General features: G+C 55.7%; 1 protein-coding gene across 2 annotated transcripts; it reads left to right on the top strand.

Moving 5' to 3' along the window:
* On the top strand, positions 1 to 7,485 carry FHL3 (four and a half LIM domains 3). Of its 2 annotated transcripts, none has more exons than XM_028113813.2 (6): positions 1 to 85; positions 4,728 to 4,901; positions 4,990 to 5,164; positions 6,130 to 6,299; positions 6,395 to 6,581; positions 6,707 to 7,485. In XM_028113813.2, the coding sequence occupies exons 2-6, from the start codon at positions 4,746 to 4,748 to the stop codon at positions 6,859 to 6,861; spliced, it is 843 nt and encodes a 280-aa protein (XP_027969614.1). In that variant the 5' UTR covers positions 1 to 85; positions 4,728 to 4,745; the 3' UTR covers positions 6,862 to 7,485. The 2 variants fall into 2 exon arrangements, with proteins under 2 accessions (XP_027969614.1, XP_027969615.1); XM_028113814.2 differs by having other exon boundaries at positions 14 to 85; positions 4,661 to 4,901.
* Positions 7,486 to 11,965: the final 4,480 nt, after the last annotated feature.

An 11,965-nucleotide genomic window follows, 5' to 3' on the forward strand; every position in this document is an offset into this window, starting at 1 on the left:
TCGGCCCCCGCTCTGCCCGGCCCGCAGGTACAAGCCGCCGAGGGACGCGCGGCCCGGCTTCCCCGCTCCCGCCGCCCGCTTCGAGGTGAGCTCCCCGCCGAACCCGGCTCCGAATCCCAGCTCCCGGCCCCGGCCGGCGCCCCCTGCTCCCCACTCGGGTCCGGCCGCGATGACCGGGGGCGCGCTGGGAGCGGGCGGCGCGGGGTGCGCTGAGCCCCGGAGGGCGCCCCCCGGATCGCACCGATCCTGGCCGCCCGGAGGGGCGGGGGCTACTCCGAGATTTGAGCGGGGGAGGGGGCCAAGTTTGAAACGGAGAAGCCAGAGTCGAGCGAGGGACCGGGAGGATTCGAGAAACTGAGGCTCCCAGAAAGGCCGGTGGAGCGAGACCAAGACTGGGACACAAGCGACAGGCTTAGACAGGAGGCTGCAGGGATACCCGAGGAAGGGACCGAAAGTTGGCCGTAGAGTCACCGAGAGGCAGACACGAGGCATAGGGACCGACCCAGGTTTTGTGGAGCGAAGCATTTGAAGGAGAAGCATACATTGACCCCAGTGAACACGTTGTAACGCCCTTCTCGGGGCTTTGCAGGGTCCTGGGCAAGTGAGGGGCCCTGAAGCCTAAGCTTCGTTAGCCTCGTGATAGATCAGTCTCTGTGAGGCCTATAGAGCCGTCCAGAAACTGGAGGCAGACACTCAGGAACAGAGGTGCTAAGAGAGAGAAAGGGTGGGAACCCCTTGGAGACACTCAGATACCAAGATTTGGGTGTACAGAGGTAGAAATCCGCAGAGGGGGGCCGTTGGGAGATAACCAGCCAGAGATACACGCAAAACATAAAGACAGCTGAAGTGTGCAGAGACAGACACGCTGAGTGGGGCAGAGCTGGCTTTGATGGAGGCGCACTGACAGCTTCCCAGACAGACCTGGAAAGGCTCAGGCCTGAAAGACTGGGAAGCAAGGATGTGGCCAGCCAGGTCCCTGTGAGGCAGAGGACCTGAGACAGACCGAGATCAAAAAGGAGCCCCAGGCATATACCAAGACAGCCCCAACTTATTTTTAAACTCAAATCTTGGACGCGCTGCTTCAGCCCTGGGGGACCCAGAGTGAATGAACTGTTCCTCTCCTGTCCCCCAGGCAGCTGCTGGATCCTGCTTCCCACCCCCTGCCCCTAAACTGCTCTGACTCCCAGGCCCCATGGAGGGAGGGAAGGGGAGAAGGGAGAGTTTGGGGTTGGTGCCTGATAGCAGGAGGTGGGGGGTGGGGGGAGTTAGGTTTCTCCCCTTAAATCTCCTGTCAATTCCTGGGAGCTGGGGGAGGGGTCTGATCTGATCCTGACTCACAGCTGTGGGGCCTGGCCAGGGTCCTCCTGGACAGTGCAGGGTGGAGGGGGGCAAAGGAGTTGAGCGGTTGGCATGGATAGTTGGAAAGGCTTCTGGGTGTCTTCCAACAGCAGGGTTAGCAGCTGGGGGAGAAGAGTGAGACTCCTCTGCTAGTGACGTCACCGCGTATCTCCTGTACCCCTGCTCTTAAGTGTTGACCGCCCCCTTTATCGCCACTGCAGCATTTTTTGGGAGAAAAACAGGAAAGGGCTCCAGGCTAGAAAGCAGAGAACCTGGTCTCTCTGAGACTTGAGTGACCTTGGGCCTGGCTTGTTCCTGGTTTCTGTGCTCAACTGTAAAATGGGAATGATAGCCTAACCTGCCTGCCTTTTGTGAGATCTGGTGAGATGGTGGATGGGATGGCACTTCATGAGAGGCAGGGCAGCATGCAGGTGTGTGAACCTGTGTACCTGTGTGAGGGGTCTCCCTGGGGTCAGGCTGGCCCCACTGATCTCCTCAGCTAGCCCCATGGCCTGAGCGTTTGCACTTCACTTTCACTTCCCAGCAGAACTGGCGGGAGGTGGGGGTCCCTCTTTGTTCTATCCCTGGGTCTACCCCGAGAATGTCCAGGTCAAAACCCAGGCCAGCTCCCTGACCCAGGCCTGGCTCAGAAACATGTCTGACCCCTGTGTGAGCGAGGGGCTAATAATAAAAATGCCGACGACTACCATTTACTGACTACTCACTTTCTGCCAGGTGCTTTCCAAGCACCAGCATTTCAGCCTGACCACCCCAGGAGTAGGAGGTAGGCTTAGATAAGAAAACAGGCCCAGGGACCTTAAGTGACTTGCCCAAGATCACCCAGCTAGTAAGCGAAGAAGTCAGGATTCAGACCCACATGCCACATTTGGGCCTCTATACTCCACATGTCGCAGCCATTTATTCGGCCATTCTGAGCTCTGGGAGGTTCACTGGGATGTGCCAGATGTGTGTGTCTGGGTCAGGTGTAGGGGTGGAGTGTGTGTGTGTATGTGTTTATTGGTGGGAGCAGGGGCTGAGAGCCATCTGGCAGACTGGGCAGTCTCCCCTGCATCTCCCCCCCCACCCCACCAGCCTTGAAGGAATATAAGACTGGTTCTCTTCAGTCCCCTAGCCCTGCCAGGGAAAGTGGGAGGGAGGTGGGGAGGGAGGGGGATGGGCAGGGACAGGTGGGCCTTGATAGTGCCCTTCACTCTGTCCTCATTAGAGCCCAGCTGGACAGACTAGGGGACTGGGGGATTCTGGGAAGGAAACAGAAGCCATGCCCATACCCTATTTGGGGTGCCCCTGTCTCAGAGTGGTGACTGCCTCCCAGGGGGTGGTCTCAGGGCTAGCCTGGGCCTGGGAAGGTGATGGCTGCTGTGGGCCAAGCCAGGAAGGAAGGACAAGACTCGGGGCACTCCCGGACACACCATGGCCACACACTCCACCTGTGCGGCCCCCTGCTGCCCAGTGGCTGACAGCCCAGGCAACCCTCAGATGTTGGGCCAGAGGAAACCCAGGCCTGATTGGTGGGGAGCGGACCAAGAAGGAGGGCTACCCTCGACCCTACAGCATAGCCCTGCCCCAGAATCACCTCTCTGAAGACCCCAGCCCCTGGAGGCCTCCTGGCCTGGCCTGGGGTACGAACTTCGTTATCTTCCCCCGAACTTCGTATCTTCCCCCGCTGTACAGAGGGGCAGCTTTGAGTTCACAAACCATCCCTTCAAGAGCCAGGCCCTCCAGGCGTGGGGCGTTTGCTGGCGCCTGGAGTCTGAACTCCAAGCCAGAGCAACGTTTCTTGGCCAGAATTTCTCACTGGGGGTGGCTGAGAAAAGGAGCACTTTTCCTTCAACTCGAGCCTGGGCAGGCTCTGGGGACTGCCAGTTACTGGGGGTATGTGTGTGGGGGGGAGTGGGTTGGTGGGTTCCTTTGTCCTCTCCAGGTTCCTCTGCAGCTGTGAGAACATCCCCTTCCTCTGAGTCCTGGTGGTGCCTCTCCACCCAGCCTGGGATCCCAGCCCTTAGAGAGCAGGCTTCATGATGGAGGACGCTGGGGGTGGGGAGCTCTGAATTTGGGGCTAGAGACTGGAGTCAGGAGCAGCAGAAGGGACTGGGAACCCCACTTCCCTGCCCCCCCCACTCCCCATGCTCCTGTTCCAGAGGCAGCTGTGTGGATGACCTCATCCCGCAAACATGCTTTGTTCCTGAGAAAATGGAAAGTGTCTGAGGTTTGGTGGGGGCTGGGTGTCTGCAGCAGCAGCCCTCAGGGCTCCCCCCTGTGCCTGACTCCCCACCCAAGAGGGGGCCTGATTGGGGAGAAAATGTCTTCTGTGGCTCCCACTCTCTCACCCTCCACGCCGCCTACCCCAAACCCTCAGAAACCGGAAAAGCTGGGGAGAGTCTGTTTCTCCCAGAGGCAGGGGGAGGGAAATAATGACCCAGGCGATTGGAAAGATGGGCCAGGAGTGATGCCTGGAGGGCCATGCTGTGTAATCTTCGTCTTTAATTCCCCTCTCCCTCCCCAGGCATCTCACCTCGGTTCCCTTTTCTCGCCCCTGTGGCTGGCCAAACCTGACATCTGGCTGTTGTGCTGCCACAGCTGCTGTGCAGGCCAAGGCTGGTGTGACCAGAGACCCAGCAGGGGCTGCAGGGGGCTGAGGACAGAGGGTCCAGCTGGGGAAGCTTGGCTGTGTCCAGCTTGCAGGACTTCCTTCCTACTTAAACCTAGCCTGAGCCTCTGAAGTCCTTGCTTGGGCTGACTCTCCCGGACAGACGGACGGACGGACAGACGTCCGGACGGAGGCCCGAGGTGACTTCCATCTCCACCATTCAGGGCCCATCCCTCTAACATTCCACTGGCTCCTGGACCTGGAGAGGGCGGACACAGCCCATTCACATCCCTAAACTCCTCACTAAGAGCTCTGGGTAGAAGTTCCTTTTTCTATATCTCTAGGGCCCCTTCCTGGGAGTCAGGAGAGGGTGGGAGTGCTGTTCCTTCGGGATAGAGAGTGGGGTGGCTCCCTGCCCTGGCTCTTGTCCCCTTGGGGACAGTAGGGACAGTGGAAGCTAAACGCAGGCTGGGGCAGGAAATGAGTCACTGACCCAGGAAAAGCCCCCTCCCCCCAGATCTGCCAGGGCCCAGATAAGAAAACAACTTCTGCTTCCTGATTTTTTCCTGACCCCTTCTCCCCCGCCCCACACGCTGTTAAATACAGAAATAAACATGCGGGACTCCTGGGTTTCCAGAAGCACCCCTTCCTCATCTGCTGTTTGGACCTGGCATTTCTTAGGCCTGGTCTCTTGCTCTTTCTTTTAACGCAAAGAGCTTTTGCAAGGGGCTAAGCCACAGCCCCTCTGGGTGACGCGTGCCCAACCTTTGGCGCCTGGCAGGGCTCACTCACAGCCACCATGAGCGAGGCCTTTGACTGTGCAAAATGCAGCGAGTCCCTGTATGGCCGCAAATACATCCAGACGGACAACGGCCCCTACTGTGTGCCCTGCTATGACAGCACCTTCGCCAACACCTGTGCCGAGTGCCAGCAGCTCATCGGGCACGACTCCAGGGTAAGGGCTGGACCAGAGCGGGCAAGGAGTGGGTGGAGGCTGGGGCGGAGGGGCAAAGGTGCCAGCACCCCTGCCATGCTCCCTGCAGGAGCTGTTCTATGAAGACCGCCACTTCCACGAGGGCTGCTTCCGCTGCTGCCGCTGCCAGCGCTCCCTGGCCGATGAGCCCTTCACCTGCCAGGACAGCGAGCTGCTCTGCAATGACTGCTACTGCAGCGCCTTCTCGTCGCAGTGCTCGGCCTGCGGCGAGACCGTCATGCCCGGTACGTCCCCGGGGCCGCCGTGCGCGTGCGCGTGCCGCCCCGACGTAGGCTCGTGCTCGGCCGAGGGACGGGCACCTGTACGGTACATCCAGGGAGGCTTAGTGTTGTAAAGACCTGCACGCACGGCATCTTTTGGGAACTTGAGCGCATACGGGATCGGTCCTGCCTGTATGCTCCTGGGATATTAGCGTGTGCGGGGACTGGCACACCCAGGTATACGCATGAGCGCTTAGCACGCGCAGGAACGGACCCGCTTGGTATGTTCCTGAGGGTTTAGCGTGTGCACCTGTGGGCTTACCATGTACGGGCAGACTGACAAGCTTCAGACACACCCGGGGGCTCAGCATGCATGAACACCTGCGTGTTTGGTACGTGTTGGAGCGAGGAGTCCAATGAGACCGTCATGCTTGGCGCATCGGGGCTTGGTGTACGTAGAGACAGATCAACAGGGCCTAACATGTGTCGTGACCTGCATCCCTCATAGATATGTGAGGGCTGAGGACGGGTGGAGAATGACATGATCAGGAGACACCGAGGCTTCGCATGTACTGAATCCATCAGGTCCTGGTCATCAGAACTCTGTTGGGGGTCTTTGTGGGTGTGGCTAAAGCCATCATGTCTGGTGTAGAAGGACTTAGCGTGAACTGAGTCATCATGCCTGCGACATGGGGGCCTGGTGTATGCTGACATAGTCATATCTAGCACATGTGGGGACTTCACAAATGTCAGATCCTCACATCTAGATTATGGGGGCCTAGCATGTGCCCAGCCATGTGCATAGCATGTGCGGTGTTGGGGGGGGAGGGTCGCATGTGCCATGTAGGTGGCAAGTGTCCTGCTCCATGTGCGTGGATGCCCCCCTGCTTAGGCTCTGGGAACAGCAGGGACTCTCCTCAGGGGTTAGCAGAGGGTGGCCCTCAGGAGCTTGGGACACAGCCTCTGAGTGGGACCCCTGTTCCCCACAGGGTCCCGGAAGCTGGAATACGGAGGCCAGACATGGCATGAGCACTGCTTCCTGTGCAGCGGCTGTGAACAGCCGCTGGGCTCCCGTTCCTTTGTGCCCGACAAGGGCGCTCACTACTGCGTGCCCTGCTATGAGAACAAGTTCGCGCCTCGCTGCGCCCGCTGCAGCAAGGTGGGGGCTGGGCCAGTGGGGTGGGGGGTGAGCAAGGCTCCGTGCTGGGGTGGGGCTCGCCACTCCCCTCCTGCTGACCGATGCTGCCCCCACAGACGCTGACACAAGGTGGCGTGACCTACCGTGACCAGCCCTGGCATCGAGAATGCCTGGTCTGCACAGGGTGCCAGACGCCCCTAGCAGGGCAGCAGTTCACCTCCCGGGATGATGATCCCTACTGTGTGGCCTGTTTTGGAGAACTCTTTGCACCCAAGTGCAGCAGCTGCAAGCGCCCCATCACAGGTGGGACAAAGGGTCAAAGAGCATGGCGGGTAGGATGCAAGCAAGGGAATGGGATCTGGTATTGGGCGAGGCTGAGGGACAGGACTGCGGCCGATCCACAGAGCTAACCTCCAGCCTCCCTCCAGGACTCGGTGGAGGCAAGTATGTGTCCTTTGAAGACCGTCACTGGCACCACAGCTGCTTCTCCTGCGCCCGCTGCTCTACCTCCCTGGTGGGCCAAGGCTTTGTGCCCGACGGAGACCAAGTGCTGTGTCAGGGCTGCAGCCAGGCAGGGCCCTGAGCCAGGACTCCTGGGCCCAGGGCCTCCCAAACCAGGGCTCCAGGACTGAGGCCCCGGCTCCACACCACCTTTGGGACCCAGCCCCTTCCCTAAACCGGGGCTCCTCCTGGGCTCCAGGAGTCAGCTTCCCTGCTCCAGCATCCCCAAACCAGTACTCCCTGATCCAGGGCCCCGCAACCGGGACCCTTATGGAGCCTCCATGATTCAAGCCTGGACTCCAGAATTCAGCCCTCTCCTCATGGTCTGGGTCCCAGACCAGGCCCTCTCCCCAAATCAAGGCTCTAGACCCAACCCTCCAAACTGGACTCTGAGACCCAGGCCCCCTTCAATCTAGACTTCTTTCCAGAAACTTAGGTCTTCTGTGGGTGCCTCCAAAGTGGACTCTCCTCAGGCTTGATCCTCCCCACCCCCATCCCACCCTATCCCCGGGGCTGGGGCTTTCTGGGCCGCGAATCAGGGGTTCACTGTTTAAGGGGATCCTAGAGCACAGGGTTTTGCCCAGTCCGTGTCTGTCGAGTGTTTTCTCATTTCATTTGAGCTCCATTTTTGCCCAGAGATGGGCAGAGGGGTGGGATTGGTTCACCACCCCCCCTTCCAGGTTCTGCAATAAAGCAGTGTGAGGAAGCGAAGGCCTCTGTGTATTTGTCTGGGGGTGGCGGGGGTGGCGGGGGAAGGAAGGTTCCCTCGCAGACCGCGAGACTCCGGCTCTTCCAGACCTCCTCTGCGCAGGGCAAAGGAGGAAGCTGCTGGGCCACGGGGTGGGAAATCTCCGGAGAACGGGGATCCCCGCCGCTGCTACCGTCCCTCTCAGGCTTCGCCAGCCTCCCCGCTGCTGGCGAAGGGCTTTTTCCTCCGGGTGGGGGAGGGAGGGGTTTGGGGGAGGTCCCGGACGGGAGTGGAGTTGGCAGTGGGTTCCCCGGTCCAGTACAAACCGCCTCGCTCCCTCAGCAGCCCTTCCCAAATCCCGCAGAGCACCCGGTGCGGATTCCCAGTCTGGGCCCAGACCCCCAGCCCCCTTCCCCCTCTTCCCGAGGATTAGCGGAGGCGGCCCGGGATCCGCTCGCGGCCGCACGTTTTTTTGCCAAAAAAGGCAAGGATGCAGCTGCACGCGCCGCGGGAACATCTGGATCCGATTCCCGGCATGAATGGGTCACGGCCCCGCCCTCCCGTGATTCAGGGGCGGAGGCGGGAATGAGCGAGGGGGGCTGTCCCCCAAAGTGGGGAGATGGGGCGGAGCGCTGCTCCCCTCTGCCGGCGTCCGACGCCGGCTGCCCCAGCCCCGCCCTCGGCCCCCGACGGTCGGAGGCGCACTGGTGCGCGCTAGCGCGCGCTGCTTCCAAACCTCTTGGGCCCGCCCGCCGCCTCTTGGGGTGGGAGACCGGCGCCACGGTGCGGGTGGACCCTCGCGTCCCCTGAGGGAGGGGCCCTCGGTCCGGCCGACCCGCGTGATCATCTGTATCTCATACTAAATCCTCCCAGAAATCCTATGGGCGCGCATTTTGCCATTTCACAGAGGTGGAGACTCCCAACTTGTCAGTTCCCTAAAGCCACCTAGGTAATCACAGGGTGGATTCCTTTCAGACTGCCTCCCGGGCCCGATTCGAATCCTAAGCTTTCTGGGGCTGTGGTTGACATTTTCAACAAACCTTTACAAATACCCACCATGTGTGCTTATAATTAGTAATTACATGTTTACATTTTTGTCTCTGCCACCGGCTTCTACGAGGACTGCGCTTGCGCCTGCCTTGCTCACTCTACTATTCTCAGCTCCCAGCACTTACTACTTGTTCAATAAATACTTGTTGAGGAAGAGTAGACCAAGCATGGAAAACAGCTGGTGCAAAGAACGGGAGGCCTGAAAAAACATATGGTGCTTTGGGGAAGCAGCAGATAACTTAATTTGGAGGAAGTGCCAAGAGACTAAAATGGCAGGCAGAGGCCAGGTCACAAAAAAATCAAATGCCAAGTTAAACAGACCTCACCCTGAGGGAAAAGCAGCCAGTGGAAATGTTCAAGCAGGGGCATAAGATGATCACTCTGGCTACAGCATGAATAATGGATTGCAGGGGTAAGATGAACAGGCTCTGTTGGAAGCTGGTGCACTGGTGGAGGAGAGAGAGAAAGAAGCCAGTGGCATCAGGGTGGAAAAGACAGGACTTGGGTGACTGGCTGGAGGGACTGGAGAAGGAGAAGTTTTTAGGGGAAGGGAGGCCAAAGGTTTTGCTTAAGTGGCCCACCCCCCCTAAGAGGAAGAGATACACAGTTACCGTGTCACTGATTTCAAAAGAAACATTTTTCAGATTTAACATCTTGGAAACCCAGATGCATTATATAATAGAAGACATGACATAGTTTAATAATTTTTTCTTTCTTTCTTAGTGGGACATAAAATAATGGTGGAGTTAACATTTGATGGCATCTCATATTTGATGAAATATGGTAGATCCCAAACCCTACCAAACACACACACACACACACACACACACACACACACACACACACACACACTCTGGGGCCCTCTGGTGAGTTTTGCCAGGGGTGCTATCTAAGGTTGAAATCTTGCTTACATTTTTAAGTATAAATATAACCCTCACAACACCCCATGAGCAGGCAAGACAAGAGTCATTATCCCTTTGTTATTTTTCAAACTTTAAAAAACAAAAACCAATGCATTCTTATTGTAGGAAAATTGGAGAATTACAAAAAGTAAAGAGAATAGGTAAATCGCTAATAATTCCTTGACATATTATAGCCTCCTGGTTCTTTTTGTTAAGCATGCATGTGCATATATGTATTTTCATTTTGAGTTTTAAGTTTATTTTTTAAAATGCAAAAGTGGGACGCCTAGGTGGCTCAAATGGTTAAGTGGCTGCCTTTGGCTCAGGTCATGATCCCAGGGTCCTGGGGTCGGGCTCCCTGCTCAGTGCAGAGCCTGCTTCTCCCTCTCCCTCTGCCATTCCCTCTGCTTATGCTCTCTGGCCCTATCTCTCTCTCAAATAAATAAATAAATAGATCTTTACAAAAATAAAATAAAATGCAAAAGTAATATAGGTATATGTTAAGGAAAAAACCTTTCTTGCTGGGTATACACAAAGAAAAGTTTCCCTCTTGTGCCATATCTTCTGAGGGATCTCCTCATAAACAACCACTGTTTACTGTTTCTTGGATATCCTCACAGAAATAATCTCTTTGTGCATCTATTTTTATACACATTATTATGCGTCTAGATCTTTTTCACTTTGTGTGGCCATCTTTCCTTTGAGTTCATATAGATTTTTTTAACAGCTTTATTGAGGGATAAGTTACATACCATAAAATTCACCCACTTTGAGTGTACAACTCAATTACTTTGAGCAAATTTAATAGAGTTGCAGAAGAACTATCTCCACAATCCAATTTTAGAACATTTCCATCACCACCAAATTTGCTGTCACTTCCAATCTCATTTTCAGCCACAACCAACCACTCATTTACTTTCTGTCTCCATAGATTTGCCTTTCTGGACATTTCATCTCGATATACCCTATGTCACTTTTTGTGTAGGGCTTCTTTTTCTTAGCATGATGTTTTCATGGTTTGTCCATACTGTAGCATTCCTTTATTGCTGAATAATAGCCGACTGTATGGATATACCACGTTTTGTTTAACCATTCATCAGTTAATGGGTGTTGGAGCTGCAAAAGTTTTGTTGATTATAAATAACACCACTATGACCGTCTGAATATATGGATATATGTTTTAATATCAGTACCTAGAAACTTGATTCGTTCTTTTTTTTATGGCTGTATAGCATTTCGCTGCTTGGATGTACCATTTTTTAAAAAGATTTTGTTTATTTATTTGACAGAGACACAGCAAGAGAGGGAACACAAGCACGGGGAGTAGGAGAGGGAGAGGGAGAAACAGGCTTCCCGTGGAGCAGGGAGCCCGATGTGGGGCTCAATCCCAGGACCGTGGGATCATGACCTGAGCCGAAGGCAGACACAACGACTGAGCCACCCAGGCTCCCCTGGATGTACCATTTTTTACTTAACCAGTCCCCTTTCTTACAGACGATTAGTTTTTTTGCCACATGTGAACTTCTGTTCTTTTTGTTTTGTTTTGTTTTTAAGATTTTATTTATTTCAGAGAGAGAGAGAACGTGCCCACTGGCAGGAATGACGGGGAGGCAGGGGCAGAGGGAGAAGCCGACTCCCTGCTGAGCAGAGAACCTGATGCAGGGCTCAATCCGAAGACCCTGGGATCACAACCTGAGCCAAAAGCAGATGGTTAAGAGATTGAGGCACCGAGGCGTCCCTCCACATCTGAATTTCTTTTTTTCTTTTTTAAAAAATTTATTTATTTATTTGACAGAGAGAGACACAGCGAAAAGAGGGAACACAAGCAGGGGGAATGGGGAAGGGAGAAGCAGGCTTCCCCCCCCCCAGCAGGGAGCCTGATATGGGGCTCCATCCCAGGACCCTGGGACCATGACCTGAGCCAAAGACAGCCGCTTAAGGACTGAGCCACTCAGGCGCCCCCACATGTGAATTTCTTTTAAAAAAGAAACAAAAAACAAAGGATTACTGACAAGGACACTGAGGTCTAGAGAAGGGAAAACCGTTGACAGAGTCACCCTGAAAGCTAAGGACTCAAGGTCCGGTCCCCCAACTCCTATACAGGTTCTTCAACTACTCCTCAGTCTATAATGTCCCTGCCTGCCCCGCTGGCCTCATAAAACCCTGGGAAGCGGGGCGCCGGGGTGGCTCAGTCGTCAAGCGTCTGCCTTCGGCTCACGTCGATCCCAGGGTCCTGGGATCGAGCCCCGCATCGGGCTCCCGGCTCGGCGGGAAGCCTGCTTCTCCCTCTCCTGCTCTCCCTGCTTGTGTTCTCTCTCTCGCTGTGTCTCTCTCTGTCAAATAAATAAACAAAATCTTAAAACAAAACAAAACAAAACAAAAAACCCTGGGAAGCCAGCCCCTCTACCTCAAATTCCTGAATTTCTGTACGCCCCCTAGAGGCACCTGGAAATCGCTCTGCATCCCTCCACCACACCTCCGGCCAGCAGGGGGCACTGCTGCCATCTCGATAGCACAGACTGTGTTCACCTTGTGATGCTCCCTTT

This window comes from Eumetopias jubatus, unplaced genomic scaffold, assembly GCF_037043125.1.
Source record: "Eumetopias jubatus isolate StellerSeaLion01/CBP00866 unplaced genomic scaffold, mEumJub1_p1.0 scaffold_4, whole genome shotgun sequence".
NCBI classification, from domain to species: Eukaryota; Metazoa; Chordata; class Mammalia; order Carnivora; family Otariidae; genus Eumetopias; species Eumetopias jubatus.

What these genes read in the sequence shown, in the direction of transcription:
- FHL3 (XM_028113813.2), top strand. Translation starts at nt 4,746, where the DNA reads ATGAGCGAGGCCTTTGACTGTGCAAAATGCAGCGAGTCCCTGTATGGC. An exon ending in CGGCGAGACCGTCATGCCCG is followed by an intron (nt 5,165 to 6,129) that starts GTACGTCCCCGG and finishes TGTTCCCCACAG; the next exon opens with GGTCCCGGAAGCTGGAATAC. An exon ending in GCTGCGCCCGCTGCAGCAAG is followed by an intron (nt 6,300 to 6,394) that starts GTGGGGGCTGGG and finishes CTGCCCCCACAG; the next exon opens with ACGCTGACACAAGGTGGCGT.